General features: G+C 67.0%; 4 protein-coding genes across 4 annotated transcripts; 3 read left to right on the forward strand and 1 right to left on the reverse strand.

Annotated features, from left to right (window-relative positions):
- Positions 1-1,561: 1,561 nt before the first annotated feature.
- On the forward strand, positions 1,562-9,885 carry AMPD2 (adenosine monophosphate deaminase 2). Its single transcript, XM_055727969.1, is given in 21 exon segments — positions 1,562-1,693; positions 3,661-3,791; positions 4,005-4,148; positions 4,461-4,528; positions 5,133-5,244; positions 5,341-5,527; positions 5,628-5,677; positions 5,679-5,770; positions 5,907-5,964; positions 5,966-5,997; positions 6,247-6,376; positions 6,464-6,658; positions 6,847-6,978; positions 7,097-7,260; positions 7,400-7,526; positions 7,661-7,824; positions 7,903-8,023; positions 8,103-8,276; positions 8,508-8,618; positions 8,730-8,925; positions 8,928-9,885. Coding segments are annotated over 21 exon segments (2,748 nt in total). The 5' UTR covers positions 1,562-1,623; the 3' UTR covers positions 9,218-9,885.
- Positions 9,886-10,113: 228 nt separating this feature from the next.
- Positions 10,114-13,903, forward strand: LOC129737467 (glutathione S-transferase 2). Its single transcript, XM_055727967.1, has 8 exons — positions 10,114-10,249; positions 10,353-10,428; positions 11,181-11,245; positions 11,332-11,413; positions 11,498-11,598; positions 11,825-11,920; positions 11,994-12,104; positions 13,442-13,903. Exons 1-8 carry the CDS (start codon positions 10,214-10,216, stop codon positions 13,535-13,537), a joined length of 663 nt encoding a protein of 220 aa, XP_055583942.1. The 5' UTR covers positions 10,114-10,213; the 3' UTR covers positions 13,538-13,903.
- A 1,283-nt stretch (positions 13,904-15,186) lies between these two features.
- On the forward strand, positions 15,187-17,584 carry LOC102056640 (glutathione S-transferase Mu 1-like). The gene is made up of 8 exons (XM_055727968.1): positions 15,187-15,318; positions 16,082-16,157; positions 16,259-16,323; positions 16,413-16,494; positions 16,688-16,788; positions 16,948-17,043; positions 17,122-17,232; positions 17,355-17,584. The coding sequence occupies exons 1-8, from the start codon at positions 15,286-15,288 to the stop codon at positions 17,448-17,450; spliced, it is 660 nt and encodes a 219-aa protein (XP_055583943.1). The 5' UTR covers positions 15,187-15,285; the 3' UTR covers positions 17,451-17,584.
- Positions 17,585-18,391: 807 nt separating this feature from the next.
- On the reverse strand, positions 18,392-23,827 carry EPS8L3 (EPS8 like 3). The gene is given in 19 exon segments (XM_055728306.1): positions 18,392-18,409; positions 18,493-18,600; positions 18,602-18,626; positions 18,735-18,814; positions 18,911-19,033; positions 19,169-19,259; positions 19,358-19,570; positions 19,689-19,837; positions 19,947-20,021; positions 20,653-20,717; positions 20,808-20,919; positions 21,017-21,090; positions 21,192-21,329; positions 21,834-21,918; positions 21,996-22,145; positions 23,163-23,318; positions 23,428-23,492; positions 23,569-23,642; positions 23,752-23,827. Coding segments are annotated over 19 exon segments (1,842 nt in total). The 5' UTR covers positions 23,793-23,827.
- Positions 23,828-24,032: the final 205 nt, after the last annotated feature.

The raw sequence follows: 24,032 nt of genomic DNA on the forward strand, positions 1-24,032 counted from the left end.
CCTGTATGATGGCACCCCCAGCTTGGTGGGGGTAACGGGGGGGTTGGGGGAGCTGGGGGTCAAGCCCTGAGCTGTTGCCCCATGGGGACATCCCCTGTGGGTGCTTAGCCCCCCCCCCCCACGTAGGGGCTGGTGGGGGGTGATGGTGGAGTGTGAGCCCCCTCTTTTGGGGTGCTGCACCCCATCTGAGGAGGTGATGCCCCGTTTTGGGGGGTACTTGGTCTTTTTTTGGGGGTACAATGTCTAATGGGGGAGTGACGGGCTGTGCTGGGGGGCACGGTGCCTGCCCTGGGGAGGGGGTGCCTGTCCTGGGGGGGTGGGTATCTGTCGGGGGGTGCAGCGCCCAGCCAGGGGGGAGGGTGTACCCCAGCTCTGACTGGGCTGATCCCATCTCTGTGGGGGGCAGGGAGTGACACCCTGTTGGGGGCGGGGGGGGCAATGCCTGTCGGGGGGGCACAGTGCCCATCTCGAGGAGGCTGCACTGTTGCTGGAGGTGCCACTGACATTTGGGGGGGGAGGTGGTGGTGTCTGATACCATTTCTTGGGGGGGCACAATGCCTGCCTGGGGGGGGGGGGGGGGGCACGATGCCTGCTTGGGGGGCACAGTTCCTGCTGGGGGATCATGATTCCTGCCTGAGGGTTATGATGCCTGCCGGGGGGGGGGGGCACGATCCCTGCCTGGGGGGGCACGATGCACGCCTAGGGGTGACAGTGCCTGCCTGGGGGGGCACGATCCCTGCCTGGGGGGGCACGATGCACGCCTAGGGGTGACAGTGCCTGCCTGGGGGGGCACGATCCCTGCCTGGGGGGGCACGATGCACGCCTAGGGGTGACAGTGCCTGCCTGGGGGGGCACGATCCCTGCCTGGGGGGGCACGATGCACGCCTAGGGGTGACAGTGCCTGCCTGGGGGGGGCACGATCCCTGCCTGGGGGGGCACGATGCACGCCTAGGGGTGACAGTGCCTGCCTGGGGGGGCACGATCCCTGCCTGGGGGGGCACGATGCACGCCTAAGGGTGACAGTGCCTGCCTGGGGGACACGATGCGTGCCGAGGGGCGCATGATCCCTGCCTGGGGGGCCACGATCCCTGCCTGGGGGGGTCACGATCCCTGCTTGGAGGGTCACGGCTGTCGCCGGGGGGGCTCTCAGCACCCATCTCGGGCAGAGCCCAGCGGCGCAGCAGGACTGGTTGCTCCGACAACCTTCCTCCTCCTCCTCCTCCTCCTCCTCGCCCACATCCTCCTCCCGCCCCATCCTCTTCCTCGGGCCGGCTTCCGGCCGGGCTCCGCCGGGGACTTTGGTCCAGCCCCGGGTTTCCTGCATCAATCATCAACCAGGGGAGGGAGCGGCGGCCATCGCCCGGCCCTGCCGCCCTGCTGCCGTAAGAGTCCCCGCCGGGGCCACCCCCGCCACCGCCACCCCCGCTGCCACCCCCGCTGCCACCCCCCGCTGCCACCCCCGCTGCCACCCCCCCGCTGCCACCCCCGCTGCCACCGCCATCCCTGCCACCGCCGCCATCCCTGCCATCCCTGCCGCTGCCGCCCCTGCCCCCGCTGCCGCCCCTGCCCCCGCTGCCCCCCACCATCCCCGCCGCCCCCCGCCCCGCCGCCCCCGGAGCCGCCATGTCCTCGGCCGCCCCGGCCAAGTGCCCCTTCAAGAAGCGGGGCAGCCTGCAGGCCCCCAGCCCCGCAGGTGAGCCCCCCCCCCCCGGGGCTGAGCCCCCCCCCCGGGGCTGAGCCCCCCCCCCCCTCCCCGCTGAGTCCCCCCCCCCCGGCGGCGCGGTGCCGGCAGCCCACGGGCTGGTCCCGGTCACGCCAACCGGGGGGGGCGATGCTGGGCGGGGGGGATGTGGGTGCTAAGCGGGGTGGGGGGTGTCTATATTTGTTTATATTGGGGGGGGGCGTGCTGGGCTGCTGCCTGGGGGTGCGACGGGGCGGCGTGCCCATCACCGTGGCGTCTGGGCTGCTCCGCGGGCCCTGCCGATGCCGGGGGCTGGGGGGGGGGGAGGCAGCGGTGTCGGGGTGTCTTGCGTGTCACCCCCCCCACGCGGGCAGCGCGGGGCCGAGGGGGGGCCTCTGCGGCGGAGCGGTGGCGCAGTGGGCGCTGTGTGCCGGGGAGGGGGGGGGCTGCAGGGTGCTGGGACCCCGCGGGGGTCAGGGTGCTGGTGTTGGGGCAGGGGGGGCTTCATGTGTCACCCCCTGGGTGGTCCTGGCTGGCAGCGTGGCACTGGGTGCTCGGGGGGGGGGGGGGGGGGAGGGGGAGCTGGTGGCACCTTGTGGCTGGCACCCGGGTGGCACGGCTTGGGGGGGCTCGGGGTGCTGCTGGGGTGGCACAGGGTGATGGGCATGTCCCGGGTGGGTGGCACAGGGTGACAGACGTGTCCCAGGTGGGTGGCACAGGGTGATGGGCATGTCCCGGGTGGGTGGCACAGGGTGACAAGTGTGTCCTGGGTGGGTGGCACAGGGTGATGGGCATGTCCCAGGTGGGTGGTACAGGGTGACAGGGTGTGTCCCGGGTGGGTGGTATGGGGTGACAGGCATATCCCGGTGGCACAGGGCACCCTGGGTGTCACTGGGCACCAGCCCTGCTGCGGTGCCACCAGCTGCCACCGCTGCCCGGTGCGGGTGGGCACCCACGGGTACCTGTGTGGTGGGAAACTGAGGCAGGGCAGGGGGTGGCTGAAATGTGGGGGCGGGGGTGGGTGATGGGGCACCCCCTGCCCCCCCAGTCCTGGTTTGGGTGATGCGGGGAGGATGCACTATGGGAGCAAATGGGGTGGAGGGCTTGTAGGGTGGGGGCAGGACGCCTGGGTTCACCCCCCCCAGCTGTGCAGCTGTGCTGGGTGGGTGAGGGTCTTTTACTGGTGGCCCCAGTTTAACCAGTGGGGCCTGATTTCCAGTGCTTCAAACCCCCCAGTGGTGTTTGGCAGTGCAGGTGGTGGGTACGGGGAGTGCAGAGGAGAGTGCTGGCACCCAGGGGTGTCCCCTGACACGGGGGGGTGCTGGGGGGGGCTGCTTCATGGGGGGGGGGGGTTGTGGGGGGGCACTAACCCCCCCAGCCTGGTGGCCTCAGTGCAGGTAGGACCCGGGGTGCTCTGGGGGGGTGGGGTGTCAGGGTGATGAGGTTTGTTTGCTTGGGGGGGGGGGAGGTTTGCCTCCCCTTCCTCCCAGTTTGGGGGTACCCCCCCCCCGGGTTGTGGCTTTCGCACCGGATGGGGGGAGCAGGAGGCTGGACGGGGCGGGGGGGCATTGCTGGTGTTGGGAGGGTGGGCAGAGGGGTGGGGGGGTGGATGGAGCTGCCTGGCTGAGAGAAGGGGAGGAGGGGGGTGTGATGGGGGGGACCCCAGTGTCCTACCCCCCGCCATGCCAGGAGGGCCCTACCCCCCCCCCCCCCCCCGAGCCCCTCATTCACTAATGCTGCTGGCTCGTTACCCCACCGAGGGGGCCAGCAGCCCCCTTTTTGCACCGGGGGGGGGGGGGGGGCTGGGGTGGGCTTCCTCCCTTGAGCCACCTCAGTTTCCCCCATCACCGCTGTGGGGACCAGTATCCCCACTTCTGGGGGGGGACACACGGATGGACTGTGGAGGAGCTGATTAACCCCCCCCAGCCCGGGTCGGGGGGTCTGAGCCCCCCCAGCTCATGCTGTCCGGGTGTCTGCAGAGCTGCGGGCTGGGCCGGGGTCCCGGCCCCTGCAGTCGGCGCGTTCCCTGCCCGGGACCCCCCACTGCCTGAAGCATTTCCCGGTGGATCTCCGCACCTCCATGGACGGCAAGTACAAGGAGATCGCCGAGGTGGGTCGGTGGGTCCCCTGCAGCCGGGTGTCAACGAGAGGGGGGGGGGGTGTCTCCCCTCCATTCTTCCCCCTCCCATCCTCTCCCACCCCCCCCCCCACCTTTCCAGCTTGGTTTGGAGGGGGGGATGGGGTCTGCCCCCCCCCCGCCCCGTGCCCGTTCCCCTCCCGGGCTGAGACCGGGCACAGCTCACGGCAGGGATGATCCGGGCAGGAGCTGTTCTGCCGCTCGCTGGCCGAGAGCGAGATGCGGACGGCGCCCTACGAGTTCCCGGAGGAGAGCCCCATCGAGCAGCTGGAGGAGCGGCGTCAGCGCCTCGAACGCCAGATCAGCCAGGACGTCAAGTAAGCTGGGGGGGTGGGGTGGGGGGTCCCATCATCCCCCCCCTCCTCCATGGGACGGGACAGGCCGCCCCCTCCCCCCACCCCGGGTGCTGCAGGGGGGGCTGTTGGTCCTCTGTGCCAGCTCTGTGTCCTCTCTCCCGTGGGTGTTGCGCTTGGTGTCCCCTTTTTAATTTTTTTTTTTTCTGGTTTCTGTGTGGTTTTTCGTTGTTTTCGGCATTAATGGGGTGTTTTCTCTCCCCGGCCCCTCTCTCCCCCCCTCCCCCCCCGCCTCGTCCTGGCTGTCCCCCCCCACTCCCCATCCCCGCTGCTGCCTGCTTGTCCCCAGACTTGAGCCGACATTTTGCTCAGAGCCAAACAGGACTTCTTGAAAATTGACAGTGCCGCCGACTTACAGTGAGTGTCCGGCTCGGTGCCACCGGCCGGGGACACGGGGGGGTATCAGGGACCCCCCCAGCCCCACTCTGACCCAGCCTCCCCCCACCGCTCCCCCAGACAAAGAGCTGGGAGGTCCCTGCGCGTCTGCTCTCGCTGGCACTGAAGGAGTTAATGCAATAAGAGGGGTGGGGGCGGTTGGGATGAGCTGGGGGGGGTCCCACCCCGCTGGTGGCACAGGACCCCATCCTGGCCCTGTCACCCCCCACCCCAGACAGGGGGTCCGATGCTGCGTGTCCTCCTCCCTCCTGTCTCCGCTTGGGAGTTGTCTCTGTCATGAGTTATTTCGTTCTCTGTCCCCCCCCCGCCACTTTCCGTTTTGCTGATGTGGGGCTGGGGGATGTATCTGGGGGGGGGGACAGCAATGCCACCACTGCTGCCGCCATGGGTGGCACCCAGCTGCCCGAAACTGGTGGTGGCATCCCTGGGGACACCGTCACCCTCCTGCCACCCTGGGGCTGGATTGCAATTCCTGGGGTGGGGGTTGGCGCTTCTCCCGGGGGGGGCCCACGAGGGTGGGGACAGGCCATGTCACCATGTCACCGGCCACTGTCTGTACCCACAGGCTCTTCAAGGAGCAGAGTGAAGACCTGGTGGACCATGTCCCCAAGGAGCGGGAGGCGCTGCTGGAGCGGGAGTTCCAGCGGGTCACCATCTCCGGGGAGGAGAAATGCGGGGTGAGCCCCCACCCACCCACCCCAGGACCGGGCGAGGGTCTTCAGGGTGCCAACCCCACCTTGGGGTGGTGGTTTTTTTGGTGTCCTTCCCCCCAGGTGCCCTTCACGGACCTTCTGGATGCGGCCAAGAGCGTGGTGAAGGCGTTGTTCCTGCGGGAGAAGTACATGGGCTTGTCGCTGCAGAGCTTCTGCAAGACCACTGCCCGGTACCTGCAGGAGCTCTCCGAGAAACCCCTGGAGACCCGCGGCTACGAGGAAGTGCCCGAGACCCCCGTGGCCGCCGGTGAGCCAGAGCTGGTGGGATCTTCATGTTGCCATGGGGTGCTGGAGGAGCTTTGGGGGAGCCATCTGATGATGCGTGCCTCGTTGGGTGTCTCCCACAGATGCCCCTGTGCACCCCCCGTTTGCGGAGCAGCACCCCTACGAGATGTGGGGACCCCCAGGCCATGCCGGCTGATCTGGGCTTCGGGCTGAAGATGGTGGATGGTGTGGTGCACGTCTACACCAAGCAGGACCTCACCGACAAGTGAGCCCTGGGGGTCACTCGCTGGCATGAGGAGTTTGCTGGGGGGCTGCGGTGGGTGGCGAGGGGCACGGGGGGGAGCCCACCGGGTGGTGGCCTCACACGTGACCCATCTCCATGTCCCGTCCCCCTCCCCCAGGAGCACGGAGCTGGACCTGCCATACCCCGACCTGCAGGAGTTCATCGCCGACATGAATTTTCCTCATGGCTTTGATCATCAACGGGCCCATGTAAGGAGAAGGGTCCCACCGCGGGGGGTCTCTTGGTGGGGACAGAACCTTGGGGACAGCACCAGAGGACATGACGGTGGCTATGACACATGGTACTGGTGCAGCTCCCACATCCGTCTTCACGGTCACCGTGCACAGGGAGGGGTGCCGAGGGTCCGGAGCCATCATCCTGGTGGGCACCAGCCTTTTGGGGTTGGCCGTTCTCCCTCCTGTCCCCCCAAACTGATGCCTCCTCCCCACCTTGGGCAGCAAATCCTTCTGCTACCGCCGGCTGCAGTACCTGAGCTCCAAGTTCCAGATGCACGTGCTGCTCAACGAGATGAAGGAGCTGGCGGCCCAGAAGAAGGTGCCCCACCGCGACTTCTACAATATCCGCAAGGTACCCGCCGGCTCGTGAGGGGGGTCCTGGCTTGACCCTGGGGCGCTTGGAGGCTCTCGGGGCTGAGCAGCCCCTCTGGCCATGCAGGTGGACACCCACATCCACGCCTCGTCCTGCATGAACCAGAAGCATCTCCTGCGCTTCATCAAGCGGGCCATGAAGAAGCACCTGGATGAAATCGTCCACGTGGAGAAGGGCAAGGAGCAGACGCTCAAGGAGGTCTTCGAGACCATGAACCTCACTGCCTACGACCTGAGCGTGGACACGCTGGATGTCCACGCGGTACGGGGGGATGCCTCCGAGTCCTGGAGCTGAGCAGGGCCCCCAGCCCATCTCTGGCCAGGGTGGAGGATCTTCTCCAGGGGTTGTCCCAGGGTGGGGTGGGGGATGCCAGGGGGCTCTGCATAGGGATGTTGTGGTGGCTCGGGGGTGACGAGGGGTCTCGGCTCACATCTGCGTCCCGCTGCCAGGACCGCAACACCTTCCACCGCTTTGACAAGTTCAATGCCAAGTACAACCCCATCGGCGAGTCCATCCTGCGGGAGATCTTCATCAAGACGGACAACCGCGTCTCGGGGAAGTACTTTGCCCACATCATCAAGGTGAGCAGCGCTGCTGGGTGACCCTCCACATCTCCCTCCATTGCCTGCGGTGGTAATGCCACCCACGTCCCCCTTCCCAGTGGCCGAGGGGTGACGCTTGCCCCTCCGGCCCCGGCAGGAGGTGATGTCCGACCTGGAGGAGAGCAAATATCAAAACGCCGAGCTGCGGCTCTCCATCTACGGCCGCTCCCGGGACGAGTGGGACAAGCTGGCCCGTTGGGCCGTCAACCACCGCGTCCACTCCAACAACGTCCGCTGGCTCGTGCAGGTGCCCCGGCTCTTGTGAGTAACGGGGGGGGAAGATACCCTCAGCTGGGGCCACGTCCTGGGTGGGGAAACCAAGGGCATCCCCCACTGCTGGGTGGCGTGGGGTGGGGTGGGACAGGACAGCCAGCTCTGAGCGGGTGCTGTCCCCCTGCAGTGATGTCTACCGGACGAAGAAGCAGTTGGCCAACTTCCAGGAGATGCTGGAGAACATCTTCCTACCTCTTTATGAGGCCACTGTCCACCCTGCCCAACACCCGGAGCTGCACCTCTTCCTGGAGCATGTGAGCACCACGTCCCGCTCCAGGGGAGGGGGACAGGGGGCACCAGGGGCACCCAAACCCCCCAGCCTTGAGGGCTGGGGTGTATCTCCCGCTGGAGCGGTGACCGTCCCACCCTGTGCTGGTCTCTCCCGCAGGTGGACGGCTTCGACAGTGTGGATGACGAATCCAAACCAGAGCATCACATCTTCAACCTGGACAGCCCCTTGCCGGGCAACTGGGTGGAGGAGGACAACCCCCCCTACTCCTACTACCTGTACTACATGTACGCCAACATGACAGTGCTCAACCACCTCCGACGGTAAGGCCACCTCGGGGTCCCCAGTCCTGGGGGGGTTCCTGGGGGGGCCGGACGGTGACGGTCAGCCCCCCGTTGCAGGAAGAGGGGCTTCCACACCTTCGTCCTGCGCCCGCACTGCGGCGAGGCTGGCCCCATCCATCACCTCGTCTCGGGCTTCATGGTCTCGGAGAACATCTCCCATGGCTTGCTGCTCCGCAAGGTGAACGGGGACCGGGGTGCCCGTGGGGGCCGGGTGCGTGGCTGGGACCCCCCCTCACCCTGCCATCCCCCCCCCCCAGGCCCCCGTCCTGCAGTACCTCTACTACCTGGCGCAGATCGGCATCGCCATGTCCCCGCTGAGCAACAACAGCCTCTTCCTCAGCTACCACCGCAACCCCCTGCCCGAGTACCTCTCACGGGGGCTCATGGTCTCCCTCTCCACCGACGACCCCCTCCAGTTCCACTTCACCAAGGTGACCGGTTGTTGGTGGGGGGTTATGGACCACCGACCCCCCCCAAAATGGCTATGGGGTGGCTACCAGCCAAGCCGTGGCAATGGGCCAGGGTTGGTGGTGGCCGGGAGCGAGGCGATGCCAATAGGCTCTGGAGGATGCTGATGGTCCAGGGGGGTGGGAGAAGCTGGGGACCCCCATCCTCTCCAGGGCGTGGCCCATGGGTGGGTGCTGAGCCATGTGCCCCCCCAGGAGCCGCTGATGGAGGAGTACAGCATCGCCACCCAGGTCTGGAAGCTCAGCTCCTGCGACATGTGCGAGCTGGCCCGCAACAGCGTCCTGATGAGCGGCTTCTCCCACAAGGTACCGCGCCTCCCCCGTTCCCACCGGGACCCCCGAGCACTGTGGTGGGTGCTGGCAGCACCCAAGGGTGCCAGGCAGCTGTGGGAGCTTCCCCCTTGCTCCTCTCCCCAGGTGAAGAGCTACTGGTTGGGTCCCCACTACCTGAAGGAGGGTCCGGAGGGCAACGACATCCGTCGCACCAACGTCCCCGACATCCGCGTGAGCTACCGCTTCGAGACGCTGTGCCAGGAGCTGACGCTCATCACGCAGGCGGTGCAGACCGAGGAGCTGGAGACCATCCAGGAGGAGGATGCTCTCACCATCACCTCCACCCTGGGCACCCACTGACTCCCCCCCTGAGCTTCTGTCCAGGACCCCTCTGTCACCCCACATCCCCCCAGGGCTTCGCTGCCGTCCCCCTCCTGCTACCTCCCGCCCTGGGAAGGGGACATTCCCCGCTGCTGTCCCCAGCGCCCTGCCGGTGCCACCGTGGGGGTCGGAGTTTGCAGAGTTCTTTCCGTTTCTTGGGTTTTTTGGTCTTTTTTTGTTGTTTTGTTATTTTTTTAACGTGTGTCTCCTCGCTGGATTGGTCCCTGCCAGGCTTGGTGGCATGGGGATGATGCTACAGGAGGTGACATGGGTGTGGGCACTGCTGGAGGGTCCTGGCTTCACCTCCCAGCTTGGGACACGGTGACAAGTTGGGGGACACCGGTGCTGGCCGTGGGGATGTTGGGGGACCCAGCCCAGCAGCAGGACGCAGAGCCTGATGCTTTTTAATTGCCTGCCCCCCTCTCCGTCCGTTTTCTCACCCCACGGGGACATGGGGACAAGCCAAGCAGCAGCTGAGGGACCCAAACCCGAGCTCTCCGCGCCCCCGGGCTCCTCTCGCACCCTCCCGCTGGGTGCCACGGCAATGGGGACCCGGTGGCCCAGGGGACATGGGGTGCTGTCTGGAGGGGTCGGTACCTGGCGGAGGATGCTCCATCCTCCTCATCACCTCAGGGAGGAAGGCAGAGGGGCCGGGGGAGGTGACATCTGTCCCTATCCCCCATGCTCCCAGGAGCTGTTTGTGGCCCGGATCGGGCTGGATGAGGCTTCTCCTTCCCGGTGGGGTGTTACCCTGTCCCCGTCCCCCCGTCCCCCCATCCCGGTCCTTCCTCCCACCATGGTCCGGAGCTGGTGGCCAGCGCTCCCAGGAAAACATGATGGCGACCATGAAAAAAAAGGAAAAAGTTAAAAAACCCCCACAAACGACCAAGCATGAAAAATAAAGTATTTAAGTAAAATACTTCAATTTAAGCGTGGTGGTGGGGGGGGGGGGGTTTGTGGTAGGAAGTATCGTGGCCCCAGAGGGAAACTGAGGCAGCAGGAGGGTGGCCCCATAGGTGGTCACCATAGGGTTGTGTGTCCTCCCCGATGGCTTGGCTTTGGGGATGGGGGGGTCCCCACAGTGAGGGGGGTGGGGGATCCTGGGCGGCGGGTGGCCGTTGACCCCGTGGCTGGCAGGACACCGTGGCACCCTGCCTGCGCCCGGTCACGGGAGCAGAAAGGGGAGGGCCCAGCACCTTTGCCCCGTTCCCATCCGTCTCCCTGCAGAGCTGGAGCTGGGTGCCGCCATGGTGGTCACTCTGGGATACTGGGACATCCGTGGGGTGAGTGGGGGGGGTTGGGGTGAGGGTCCCAGTGTGTGGGGGGTCCTGGGGAGCACAGGGGGGGTGTTGGTGGGTGCTGACGGTGGGTGCTGTGTCCCCCCAGCTCGCCCATGCCATCCGCCTGCTGCTGGAGTACACGGAGACCCCCTACCAGGAGAGGCAGTACCGGCCCGGCCCCGGTGAGGGGGGCAACCAGGGACCACCCCCCCGTGTCCCCTCAGCCCCCGCGTCCTCATCACCCGGGTTCGTGCTGTGTCAGAAACCGGCTGGGGAGGAGACCCCCTCCCTGTTCCGCAGGGTGACAGCGCAGCCTGTCCTTCTGCCCCCCTCCCCCCAGCTCTGGGGGGGCACCCCTGCCCCCTCCCCACCCTGGACCTCGCCCCCTGCTCAGCTCCCCCCTTACCTGCCCAGGGTGCCTGGGATGGGGGGGGGGGGGGGCACACATGGCTGCTCCTGGGGTGCAGCAGAGACCCCCCTGCTGCACACTCCCCCCCTCCCCAAATTTGCTGTGGGTGCGATGATGGGTGCCTGGGGGGGTACCCCTGCCCTCTCCCCACCCTGGACTTTGACCCCTGCTCAGCGCCCCCCTTACCTGCCCAGGGTGCTTGGGACGGGGGGGGGGTACATGTGGTTGCTCCTGGGGTGCAGCAGAGACCCCCCCCTGCTGCACGCTCCCCCCCCCCCCCGAATTTGCTGTGGGTGCAAGGGGGGGGTACCCCCTGCCCCCTCCCCACCCTGGACCTCGCCCCCTGCTCAGGCCCCCCCCTTACCTGCCCAGGGTGCTTGGGATGGGGGGGTACATGTGGCTGCTCCTGGGGTGCAGCAGAGACCCCCCCTGCTGCACACTCCCCCCCCCCCCCCGAATTTGCTGTGGGTGCGATGATGGGTGCCTGGGGGTGTCCCCCCACCCCATCTCTCTGCCCTCCCCCAGCTCCTGACTTTGACCCAAGTGACTGGACCAACGAGAAGGAGAAACTGGGCCTCGACTTCCCCAACGTAGGTGATGGACAGGGAATTGGGGGGTGGGCAGGGGCTGGGGGGGCACCACAGCTGACTCCCCCCTATGCCTCCCCCCCCCCCAGCTACCCTATCTCATCGATGGCCCCACCAAGTTGACGCAGAGCAACGCCATCCTGCGCTACATCGCCCGCAAGCACAAGATGTGTGAGTGATGGACGTGGGGGGGGGGGTCCCAGCACCAAGGGGGGGTCTCTGGGGTGGAGGGGCTGATGTGTCTCCATCCCGCAGGTGGTGAGACGGAGGAGGAGATGCTGCGCGTGGACATGCTGGAGAACCAGCTCATGGATTTACGGATGAGCTTCGCCCGGCTGTGCTACAACCCCGACTTCGTGAGTACTCCCGTGGGGGGGGGGGCACAGGGGGACGGCCCCCCACCCCTGGCCACCAGGGTCTTGTCCCCAACCCCACTGGGGACAAGGGGAATCAAGGTGGCCAGCATGGGGGGTGCGCTGGGTGCATCCCTGGCCTGGCTGCAGTCAGGGGGGGATGCCCCCGGGTGCTGGGGGAGTTGGGGGGGCAGCCCCCACCCCAGCTTTGCCCCCCCCCCCTTCCCAGGAGAAGCTGAAGCCAGCGTACCTGGAGCAGCTGCCGGGAAAACTGCGGGAGCTGTCGCGGTTCCTGGGCTCCCGGCCGTGGTTTGCAGGGCAGAAGGTAGGTGGGGGGTGCTGGGGGGTTTGGGGGGGTCCTGTGGGGGCTGACCCCTCTGTCACACACCCCCCCCCAGCTCACCTTCGTGGACTTCTTGGCGTATGACGTGCTGGACCAGCACCGCATGTTCGTCCCCGAGTGCCCTGAGCTGCAGGGCAACCTGGGCCAGTTCCTGCAGCGCTTCGAGGTGAGTGGGGACACGCGGGGACACCCCACTGTCACCGTCCCCGACACCCTGCTGTCACCCACCCCGACACCCCACTGTCCCCAGCACTATCTGTAGCACCCCAGTGTCCCTGGCCCCATCCTGGGACTCTGGTGTCCCCATCTCTGCCCCAACACCCTGGGGTCCCTGTCCCCATCTCCAACACCCCAGTGTTCCCACCCCTGTCCCCAACACCTTGGGGTCCTTGTCCCCATCCCTAACATCCCGGTGTCCCTGTATCTGTCCCCATCCCTAACACCCTAGTGTCCCTATCCCTGTCCCTGACACCTGGGGTCCCCATCCCCACCCCGACACCCCGGTGTCCCTGTCCCCATCCCTGAAATTCTGGTGTCCCCAACCCCATCCCTGACACCCTGGTGTCCCCATCCCCGATACCTTGGGGTCCCCATCCCCACCCTGACACCCCGGTGTCCCTGTTCCTATCCCTGACACCCCGGGGTCCCTGTCCCCATCCCCATCCCTGACACTCCCCATCCCTACCCCTGACACCCGGTACCCCTGTCCCCATCCCTGAAACTGTGGTGTCCCCATCCCTGACACCTCGGGGTCCCTGTCCCCATCTCTGAAACTCTGGTGTCCCCAACCCCATCCCTGACACCCTGGGGTCCCTGTCCCCATCCCTGACACCCCAAGGTCCCTGTTGCCATCCCCATCCCTGACATCCTGGTGTCCCCATCCCCACCCCAGACATTCCAGTGTCCCTGTCCCCAACCCCATCCCTGACACCCTGGTGTCCCTGTCCCCATCCCTGACACCCCGGGGTCCCTGTCCCCATCCCCATCCCTGACATCCTGGTGTCCCCATCCCCACCCCAGACATTCCAGTGTCCCTGTCCCCATCCCCATCCCTGACACCCCAGGGTCCCTGTCCCCATCCCCATCCCTGACATCCTGGTGTCCCCATCCCCACCCCAGACATTCCAGTGTCCCTGTCCCCATCCCCATCCCTGACATCCTGGTGTCCCCATCCCCATCCCTGACACCCCAGGGTCCCTGTCCCCATCCCCATCCCTGACACCCTGGGGTCCCTGTCCCCATCCCTGACACCCCGGGGTCCCTGTCCCCATCCCTGACACCCTGGGGTCCCTGTCCCCATCCCTGACATCCTGGTGTCCCCATCCCCACCCCAGACATTCCAGTGTCCCTGTCCCCATCCCCATCCCTGACACCCTGGGGTCTCTGGCCCCATCCCCATCCCTGACACCCTGGGGTCCCTGTCCCCATCCCTGACACCCCGGGGTCCCTGTCCCCATCCCTGACACCCCGGGGTCCCTGTCCCCATCCCATTCCTCCCCGCAGGCTCTAGAGAAGATCTCCGCTTACATGCGGTCGGGGCGCTTCATGAAGTCCCCCATTTTCTGGCGCACGGCGCAGTGGTGCAACACCAAGGAGTGAGCGGGGTGTCCCCCCGTGTCCCCCCCGCCCCCCCGTGCTCCCCTCGCACCCCCCTCCCACACCCCCAGCCCCCTCCCCTGTTGAATAAGTTGCGGGGGTGGGGGGTGGGTGCTCCCCCCTTGTCCAGCTGCTGTGATGAGCATGGAATCATAGAATCGTGGGAATGTAGAGTTGTGGAATCGTGGAATCGTGGAATTGTGGAATCATGGAGTTGTAGAATTGTGGAATTGTATAATTGTGGGATTGTGGAATCATGGAATCGTGGAATTGTGGAATTGTAAGTTTGTGGAATCGTGGAATTGTAGAATTGTGGGATTGTAGAATCGTGGAATCATGGAATTGTGGAATCATGGAATTGTATAACTGTGGAATTGTGGAATCGTAGAATCATGGAATCATGGAATTGTGGAATTGTGGCATCACTGAGGTTGGAGAAGACCTTTAAGGTCGCCGGCTCCAGCCACTAACCCAGCACAGCCAAGGCCACCACTAACCCATGTCCCCAAGTGCCACATCTCAGTGTCTTTTAAATCCCTGGGGGATGGTGACACCCCCCTGCCCCCCCAGCAACCTGTCCGAACCCACCGGGCAGGCACACTTGGGTGGGTTTTGCTAATAATGGAACGGGATAAATAAGCTGTAATTTATTTTTTTTGGGGGGGGGGGTTTACATTGTGGAACACCCCCAGCTTTGCACAGCCCTGACCATCCTGCCGGGGGCTGCGGGGACCCCCGCCTTGTGGGGGGATCCCCCATCTTCTGGGGGTGACTCCTGGGGGGTAATGGAAGAGGGGGCTATTGGACCCTCCTGCACCCTGGGGTGGGGGGTGGCCATTCCCACATGCCCCCCCTCCCCACATAATGGGGACCCCCATGGGGGATGTGGGCCCCCCGAATAATGAGGCCTCCATGCAAATTAGGGGCTTGAAAGGGGGGACACCCGTGCCGCTTGAGGGGGGGGTCACAGAGACACTCATGCCCCCCCAGGATAAGACAGTGCCTATGCAGACAGGGGGGGCTGCTCCCCAAAGCCAAGGGGACCCCCATGCAGTCCGAGGGGCTTCAAGGGAGGATTCGTGCCCCTCCCCAAAATAAAGGGGACCACATACAGCTTGGGGATGCAAAGGCGGCATCATCATCCCCCCCCCCCTCGATGAATATTGGGGGGGGTCATGGGGAGGCCCATGCCCTTCCCAGGACTAGGGGACCCCAATACAGACTGCCCCCCCCCCCCCCCCAGGATAAGGGGGACTGCCCATGCACCCTGGGTGATCCAAGGGGGGGTACTCATGCACCCCCCCCAGGTAAGGGGGACCCCTATGCCATCGGGGGGCCACAGACCCCCGGGGTAAGGGGGACTGCCATGCACACCGTGGGGCTCAAGGGGGGGCAGCATGTATCTTGGATGGGTTGCAAGGGGGGGTCCCATGCCCCCAGGATAAGAGGGATCCCACACGGACTGGGGGGGCTGCTCCCCAAAGCGGGGGTGGGGGCGCACCCCAGGATAAGGGGTCCCCAGGGACCCTGGAGGCAGCTCAGAGCCCCCCCCCGTAACCCAGGACGGGGGGGGGGGGGCGCACAGGGGACACGACTCCACCCACCCCCAGCCACATCCAGCGCGGTCTCCCGCTAAGCCCCGCCCCGCCGCGCCCCGCCCCGTTAAGCCCCGCCCCCAACGCGAGGAAGGGGCGGGGCGGGGCCGCGATCACGCGGAGGGGGGCGGGGCAGAGGGAGCGGCGCGTGCGGCCATGGCGGTGTTGGGCTACTGGGACATCCGCGGCGTGAGCGTGGGGCTGGGGGGGGGGGGGGGGAACGGTCTGACCCCCCAGCGTGGGCTCCCCCCTGTTCCTGGGGGGGCTCTGGGGGTTCCCCTGCTCCCGGGGGGGACGACTGAGGGGGGGTCTTTCTGCTTCTGGAGGGGGCTGGGTGATCCCTTGCCCTTGGGAGGGGGCTGGGGGGTCTCTCTGCTTCTGGGAGGGAGCTGTGGGGGTCCTCTGCCCCCGGGGGGGTGTCTCTCTGCTCCTGGGGGTGGGCTGTGGGGGTCCCCTTGGTCTTGGGAGGGGTCTGGGGGGTCTCTCTGCTCCTGGGGGGAGAGCTGGGGGGGTCCCCTTGGTCTTAGGAGGGGGAGGGGGGGGGGGTTCGCTGCTCCTTAGGGGGGATATGGGGGTCCTCTTGGTCTTGGGAGGGGGCTGGGGGGGTCTCTCTGCTTCTGGGAGGGAGCTGTGGGGGTCCCCTGCTCCCGGGGAGGGGTGTGTCTTTCTGCTCCTTTAGGGGGGATATGGGGGTCCCCTTGGTCTTGGGAGGGGGCTGGGGGGGTCTCTCTGCTCCTGGGGGGCGAGCTGGGGGGCGTCCCCTTGGTCTTGGAGGGGATGTTGTTTTGGGGGGAACCCAGTGGGTTGTGGGGTCCCCCCTGCCTGTGGGGGGTGGGTGGGTGGACAGACAGATGGGATGTGGCTCATCCTCCTCTGTACCTCAGTTTCCCCATGATGGGGGGGTGGGGGATTTTTTTGGGGTCTCACTGATCCCCGCCCTCCCCCCCCCCAGCTTGCCCATGCCATCCGCCTGCTGCTGGAGTACACCGAGACGCCCTACGAGGACAAGCTCTACAGTTGTGGGGAAGGTAGGGGGGGGGCAGGGGGGTCCCCACACCACCCTCAACCTCTCTGGCTTCTGGGGGGGGGGGCACAGCATCACCCAACACCCCCCTGTCCCCCCCTCCAGCTCCCGACTACGACAAGAGCCAGTGGATCAATGAGAAGGAGAAGCTGGGGCTGGACTTCCCCAACGTAGGTGGTCTTGAGCGGGGGGTGGCCCTGGGGGTGGGTCCCGGGTGGCCCCATGCCTTGGTGGCCCCATGCCTCGGTGTGTCCCCCAGCTCCCTTACTTCATCGACGGCCCCACCAAGCTGACGCAGAGCAACGCCATCATGCGCTACATCGCCCGCAAACACAAGATGTGTGAGTGCTGCGTAGGCTTGGAGTAGGGATGGAGTAAGGTGGGGTGGGCAGGGATGGGGTGAGGTAGGGTTGGAGTTGGGCTTTGGCGTTTGGATTATGGTTGGAGTTGGAGGTAATTCCGGCTTGGGGTTGGAGTAAGGTTGGAGTTGGGCTGTTGTGGGATGCCCCTGGGTGCTGTGTCCCCATCGCGCAGGCGGTGAGACGGAGGAGGAGATCCTCCGCGTGGACATGCTGGAGAACCAGATCATGGATTTCCGCATGAGCCTGGTGATGGTCTGCTACAACCCCGACTTCGTGAGTGTCCCGGCACTGGGTGACCCGTGCCGGGGGTCCTCCCTGGCCATGCCTTGGGCTGCCCCAGCCTCGAGGACCCCCTGTGGGGAAGGTGCTGTCCGCTGGGGGGGGGGGCAGGGTGCCCAGCCTCCCCCCTCCCACTACCCCTCCCTCCTGCAGGAGAAGCTCAAGCCGGGCTACCTGGAGCAGCTCCCGGGCAAGCTGAAGCTCTTCTCCAACTTCTTGGGGGACAGAAAGTGGTTTGCAGGAGAGAAGGTACAACCGAGACCCTGGAGGGGGGGCAGGGGGGCTGGGCAGGGGGTTTGTCCTCACTGTGTCCCCTCTCCATCCCAGCTCACCTTCGTGGACTTCCTGATGTTCGACGTGCTGGAGCAGAACCGCATCTTTGAGCCCAAGTGCCTGGAGCCCTTCAAGAACCTCAAGGACTTCATGGATCGCTTTGGGGTGAGCGAGGCCACCCTGGCCGTCACCTTCCTGCCCTGGGGAAGGTCCCTGGCCCCCGGGGGCATCCAGAAGTGGGGGGATACCCCGGTGGGAGGGGTCTCTGACATTGCCTTTGCCCCCAGGCCCTGGAGAAGGTGGCTGCCTACATGAAGTCCAGCCGCTTCCTGAAGATGCCCATCAACAACAAGATGGCCAAGTGGGGCAACAAGAAGGAGTAGGGGCTTAGCATGGGGCAAGGGCAGCTGGGGGGTCCTGACCTGGCCCCCCCGGCACCCTCCATTGCAGGGTGGGGTGGGCACAGCTGGTGTGAAGCCCCCCAAGACAATAAAGTGCTTTAGATGTGGCACCCTGAGCCCCCGCCCCGAGTACTGTGGTGCTGGGGAGTGGTGGTGGGGGGTGCTGAGCTTGCCCCTCGCCCATCGTGGGGAGGCTGGTGGGTGTGGGGGTGTCATCCACCGCCCCAGCCCCCCGCCTTGGCTTGGCTGGGGTTTGGGGGGGCATGAGCGCAGCCCTGTGCTGTCCCCAGGGCCCCCCCCATGCTCCGTGGGAAGGGAGCCCTGCTCATTAGCACATTCCTGCCGCTAATGAGGCTGCTTTGACAAAGGGGCGGGGAGGGGGGGGGCTTGGTACCCTGCCACCCCCCCACGGTGCAGAGCAGGGTGAGCTGGGGACAGCCCTGTCCCTTGGGCCCCTCGCTGCCACCAACCTCTGCACACGCAGGGGGGTGCCCAGGATGGGGACCTGGGGGTGTCCCTTGCAGGGCCCCCAGGGGGGTGGCACACCGTGGCCCCCTCCCTGCCCCAGTGGGGTGGCCCCCTTGCAGACCCTGGTTCTGTCACTCTTTATTTTCCACAGCCATCGCTACACATTTTGAGGGGTGCACACCCGTTGCCCGCCCCCCCCCCCCCCCCCACTTTCCCTGGGGGGCCCCAGCAGCGCATCTCCCCGGGGGGAGGCGTGCCCTCTGGTGCAGCAGGGGGGGCTCCCAGCAGCCTTGTGCCATCGGTGGTTTTGGGGGTGACATGTCCCCTAACCCCCAAGGCTCTCAGTCTTGGGGGGGCCAGGTGGGTTGGGGGTGTGGGGTCCCCCCCCCCGGGTCCTGCAGTGCCTGGGGTGCTCCATCCTGCGGGGTGCGTGGTGGGGACAGCAGCGCGGTGGCTCAATCCCTGGGGTCCATCTGCAGAGGAGGGGAAGGGTGATGGGTGGGGGGGAGCCCTGGGGAGGGGGTGGGGGTGGGGCGTGGGGCTGGGGGTCCCTTACCCCCAGGGATGTCCTGGCGGAGGAGAGCTTGAAGAGGACTCGCCGCCACTCCTCGGGGCAGACGGCTTGCAGCTCCGCCGGGCTCATCTGCAGCAGCTGGGACCCCCGTCAGCACCCCCAGGCACCGCACTGTGCTGTGGTGTACGATGGACAAAGGGGTGAGCGGGGCTTCCTCCCCCCGTCGTGTCCCCCCCCCCCCAAAATGGAGCCACATGGGTTGGGGGGCTCAAGGATCCACCTACATCCGTGAGAAGCCCTTGTCCTTCAGCCAGGCTGTGACCTCCGCCGGTGAGGAGTTGGGGTGCAGGTTGGGGGGGCTGTCCTGGGGAGGGGGACAAGGGGAGGGGGCAGCAGCGGGGTAGCCCCCTGTCACCTCTTCCTGGTAGTGTGGTGCAGGGAGGGCAGAGGGGACACCCACCTGGCTGGCACTGTCCCCCCCCCTGTGCCCCTGCCCCAGGGGCTCCACGATGTTGCTGGGGACGTAGCCCTTGTCCCCCCAGCCATTCTGCACCAGCCACCACTTGTTCCGCTGGTCCAGGACCTAAGGTGTGTGGTGATGGGAGGGGGGGCAGCACTCTGCTGTCACCCCCTTCCAGGACCCCCAGCAGGCAGGGTGGGGGTCCCAGAGGCATCCTCCCCAGGAGCACCCATAGTGGGGGACGCCCCCGGGTTCTACCTGCAGCGTGTCCCCCACCCTGACGCTCAGCTCCTGCGGGTTCCTGCCCTGAAACTCATACAGGGCTTGGACCAGCCCCTGGGCAGGGAGGGGGGCCCTGGAGGTGGGGGGGGGGGTGGGATCAGCATCCAGCCAGAGGCCAAATCCTGCCCCAGCCCTCAGCATCTGCAGGGCAGAGGGAGCACTTACGCTTGGCCGGGACTGTCCCTCCGGCCGGCGAGCGGTGACTGCGCGGGGAGCAGAGAGGGGGTCGCGTGTTGAGAGTGACTTGGGGAAACTGAGGCAGGTGGCGGGAGGTCCTGCCCCCCCCCGAGCTGTACCTGCTCCATGGGAGGGGGCAGCCACCCATCCGAGAAGACCGGGATGTAGTGGGGCACCAGGTTGCCGTTGGGGTACTCTGCCCTGCAACGGGCAGGGGGAGAGCCAAGGTGGGTGCTGTGACCCTCCCCCACCCCGTCCAAGGCTAGACACACCCCACACCCCCTTTTGGTGCTGGGGGATGGGGGGGGTTGCCCCCCACCTGGGCTTGTTCCAGGCGATGCCCAGGGTCTTCCAGGTGCGGTGGTGGTCCTGGTGCAGGGTCTTCTCCAGCAGCTCCAGCGCCTCCGGCAGCAGCAGCGGCGCCTCCACGGCCGCGGGCAGGCTGGGGCTGGGGCAGTGCTGCAGCACCTGGGGCGGGCAGTCAGTGCCCCCCGCGGGGGGGGATGGGCTGACCCCTCCCCCCACCCCTCCCCCGCTCACCCCTTTGCGGGGGACACCCGAGTCGGGGGGCACTCACGAAGGAGAGGGCCGTGAAGATGAGGTGCAGCAGCTGGGAGGGGTCCGGGTCCCGCACGTGCTGGTGGGTCCGGCCCTGCGTGGAGGGGGGAGAGGGTGTCCCCAGGCAGCCCCCCCCATCCCCAGGCAGCCCCCCCCCGTCCCCATGCAGCCCCTCTGTCCCCAAGTACCCCCCCCATCCCCATGCAATCTCCTTTTTCCCAAACAACCCCCCCCATCCACTTGCAGCATCCCCCCACCCCCAGGCGCCCCCTCTCCGTCCCCACGCCGACCCCCTGTCTCCACGTCGCCCCCCATCCCCAAGGCCCCTTGTCCCCAAGTACCCCCCTGTCCCCACGCAGTCCCCTTTTTCCCAGGTAGTCCCCCCCATCCCCACGCAGATCCCCCATCTCCATGCAGATTCCCCTGTTCCCAGGTGCCCCCCATCGCCACGCAGCCCCCCCCATCCCCAAGGCCTCTCACCTGCATGCAGCCCCTCTGTCCCCAAGTACCCCCCTGTCCCCATGAAGTCCCCTTTTTCCTACGCAGCCCCCCATCCCCATGTACCCCCCTATCCCTGTGCAATCCCCCTTTTCCCACACAGCCCCCCCATCCCCACACTCCTCTCCCAGCAGTGCAGCACCCAGGGACCCCCCCGGGGGTGCCCACTAGCCGGGGGGGTGCGGGGGGGGTGGGGGTGGTGTCACATCCAGCCCACCAGGACCTACCAGTAGGTTGAGGCCATATTTCACCTTCTGGAAAAACTCTGTGTAGTCACCCTTGGAGGGCAGAGCTGGGGGCAGAGGAGGGGCTGGCACCAGGCTGGGACCCCTGGATGGGACCCCCACCCCCCCTGGCACACAGCCCCCCCCCCCCTCACCACCTTTCTTCTTCATCTTCTTCTTCTTGCCGTTGGCGGTGCCGTCCATGCCCAGGGCTGTCTTCAGCTGGACCATGAAGAGGTCCAAGTCGCTCAGCACGTGGTTAAGGACCTCCTGCAGGAGCAGGATGGGACCCGGTAGGTGCTGGCTTGGTTGGGGGGGGGCTCAGCTGTCCCCACCGGAGCTGGGGTGGCTGTGAGGTGGCACTTACAACATCGCGGTCCACGCTGGACATGACCTGGCCGGGGGGGTCAGTCCGTGGCATCCGCTGGGTGTCCACCGAGCCTGGGGATGGCAGAGGGTCCCAGCTCCGCTGCCTGCCCCCCGCCCCCCACCCCGCTCCTGGGGAAACTGAGGCACACTGCACCCCCCACCCACAGACTCACTGTAGTCCGAGGAGGGCAGCCCACGCTGGGGGGGGCGCGTGGAAGTCGGGCTCGGGGGTCTCTGCCCACCGATTTGGGGCCACGTAGGGACCCTGCGCGTATGGGGGGGGCAGGCTCGGCGGCGAGTCCAGGCTGCTCCTGGGAGAGGAGGGATGGGGAGGGGGGGGCTGAGCCGGGGGGTGGGGTACGGAGTGATGGGGGGGTGTCTGTGGGGTGGTGGGGTGGGAGGGGGATCTGAGCCCAAGGGTGGGGTATGGGGGTCTGTGCCTGAGGGTTTGGGGGAGGAGGTGGGGGGCTGAGCCTGGGGGGGGCGCGGCTGTGCCCATGGGGATGAGGGGAGACTGAGCCCAGGGGTGGGGTGCAGGTGTGGGAGGGGTCTGTGCCCATGGGGACGGAGTGGGAGGGGGGCTGAGCCAAGAGCTGGGGTACTAGGGCAAAAGGGGGGGGGGGTGTCCACTCCCTGGGAAAGTGTGGGGGGATCTCTGCCAAGGGGGGGAGCAGGCAGAAGGGGGTCTGTGCCCCCAGGGAGGGACTCTTTGGGGGATGTGGGGGCAGCATGGGCTTATCCCCCACCCCCAGGGAGACCCCCACAGACACCCCCACCCCCCCCAATTTGGGGGGAGGGGGCAAACAACCACGCGCCCCCATACCTGTGCCCATATTGACTCCTCTGCTCCTCCTTCCACCGCTTCACCAGCTTCTCCAGGCTGCTCTTCAGCGTCTCTGCCTGGCACAGACCCACCACCATCAACCCCCCCACCCCGGGGTGCTGCCCCCCGCCCCTTACCCACCCTCAGGGCTCACCCCCAGATGCTGGCACTGGAAGAGGAGGACGCTGGTCCCCGGGGGGTTCCGCTCCCGCACGCTGATGGCCAAGACCGAGTCGTAGCCGCAGCCGCCCAGCATGGCCGAGCAGCCCTGCACGCTGCCCAGCGGGTAAGTGTCCACCTCCTCCTGGCCGGGGGGAAACGGGGGGCTCAGCCCCCCCAGAGTGGCTAGGGGGAGGGAAGGGCTAAGGGGATGCAAGGGTTAAAGGGGGGGCTAGGGCGTGGGAGGCCTGTAGGGTTGTGGGGTGTTAAGGGTTAACGGGGATGGAGGTGTTATGGGGGGGTACAGCCAGGGGAATGCCAGGTTTTTGGGGGTGCTGTCTTAGGGGGGTGCATGGGGTGGTATTGGGGGGGCAGCAGGGTTATGGGGGTGCCAGAGCTGGGGGACAACAGGGTTGTGGAGGTGCCAGGGGGTGCCAGAGCTGGGGGACAACAGGGTTGTGGGGGTGCCGGGGTTGTGGGGGTGCCAGAGCTGGGGGGCAGCAGGGTTGTGGGGGTGCCAGAGCTGGGGGACAGAAGAGTTATGGGGGTGTCAGGGGGTGCCAGAGCTGGGGGGGCAGCAGGGTTGTGGGGGGTGCCAGGGTTATGGGGGTGCCAGAGCTGGGGGGGGCAGCAGGGTTGTGGGGGTGCCAGGGGGTGCCAGAGCTGGGGGCAACAGGGTTATGGGGGTGCCAGGGTTGTGGTTGGGGCCGGGGCCAAGGGGGTGCCAGACCTGTGGCAGTGCGAAGTGCGGGGGGTGCCAGGGTTATGGGGGTGCCATAGCTGGGGCAACACCAGGTTTTGGGGGGTTTGGGTCCAGGGCAGGTGTCAAGGTGGGTGCTGTGGCCAGGGGGTGCCAGGGCTACGGGTGCAGGGGGCGTGCCAGCACTGGGGGGGTGTCGGAAGGCTGATGTGCATGTGGGGGTGAAGGGGGGTACCGGGATTAATGGGGTGCTATGGCTGGAGCGGGTGTCAGGGCCAGGGGGGTGCGAGGCCCATTGCGGGGGGGGCACCAGGGTTATGGGGTGCCAGAGCTGCTGGGGGTGCCACAGCTGGGGGAACACCCGATTTATGGGGGCGCTGGGTGCAGAGTGGGTGCCATGGCCAAGCTGGGTGCCCTGACCAGGGGGTACCAGACTTTGGGGGTGCCCTGGCCAGGGGGTACCTTGCTCTCTACATCCCTCAGCACCAGTTCCTGGTCCTTGACTTGCAGGATGAGGTCCTGCCCCCAGACCCGTCCCTGAGCCTCCAGCACCTTCAGGTGCTCCAGGCAGTCATCGGCGCTGCGGATGTCCCTCTCCAGGCGCACTGTGAGCAGGTGCTGAGGGGGACATGGGTGGCACCGGGTGCCCTGTTGTCACCCCCTGCTCTGCGAACTGGGGGCACCCAGGCAAGGCTGGGGGGCTCGGGGCAGTTTGGGGGTGTCCTACCTCAACGTGGTGCTGGAAATCGCTTTGGGGCTTGAGCAGGGTCTGGCTGTAGTCCTTGCGCTGGTCTGGGGGGCACGAAGGGTCAGGGGAGGGGACAAGTGGGGGACGGGGGGGGGGGGTTGGGGGGAAGCCCTCACTCACTGTAGATGCTTTTCCCACTGGGGCGGGCGAAGCTGTTGGACCGTGGAAGGGGGGAGCTGCTGTCGTATTCGCTGCTGGATGGACGGAGGGACGGACCTTTGTGCCCTGCAGCGTGGTCCCCTCTCCCCACCCAGCCCTTGGGGGTCCCCAAGGTGGGGACACCCCCACCCTGCTGGTACTCACCGGGATGGGAACTTGTCCCAGCACCTGAAGGGGTCTCCCATCTTGCCGGGGGCAGTGAGGGTGCCTCGCTTCTGCTCTGGGGTCCTGGGCTGGGCATGGTACCCTGTGTCACCCCCAGTGTGTCCCCAACCACCTGGGGCCCCTGCCACGCCATCCACCACCCCCAGGACGGTGGCATCGCCCCGGTCCCCCACAACCCCCACCCCTGCCCACCCATCCACCCCATCCCAGCCTTGTGGGGCTCACCCAGCAGCTGGACCCCCCCCACACCGTGTCACCAG

The sequence above is a fragment of the Falco cherrug genome, chromosome 16, assembly GCF_023634085.1.
Source record: "Falco cherrug isolate bFalChe1 chromosome 16, bFalChe1.pri, whole genome shotgun sequence".
NCBI lineage: Eukaryota > Metazoa > Chordata > Aves > Falconiformes > Falconidae > Falco > Falco cherrug.

Bases quoted from the DNA above. Each gene is read 5' to 3' on its own strand.
- LOC102056640 (XM_055727968.1), top strand. From the start codon at position 15,286: ATGGCGGTGTTGGGCTACTGGGACATCCGCGGC. The intron at 16,158-16,258 runs GTAGGGGGGGGG...CCCCCCCTCCAG, and splicing joins GCTCTACAGTTGTGGGGAAG to CTCCCGACTACGACAAGAGC. The intron at 16,495-16,687 runs GTGAGTGCTGCG...CCCATCGCGCAG, and splicing joins CGCCCGCAAACACAAGATGT to GCGGTGAGACGGAGGAGGAG.
- LOC129737467 (XM_055727967.1), top strand. From the start codon at position 10,214: ATGGTGGTCACTCTGGGATACTGGGACATCCGTGGG. The intron at 10,429-11,180 runs GTGAGGGGGGCA...GCCCTCCCCCAG, and splicing joins GCAGTACCGGCCCGGCCCCG to CTCCTGACTTTGACCCAAGT. The intron at 11,414-11,497 runs GTGAGTGATGGA...TCCATCCCGCAG, and splicing joins CGCCCGCAAGCACAAGATGT to GTGGTGAGACGGAGGAGGAG.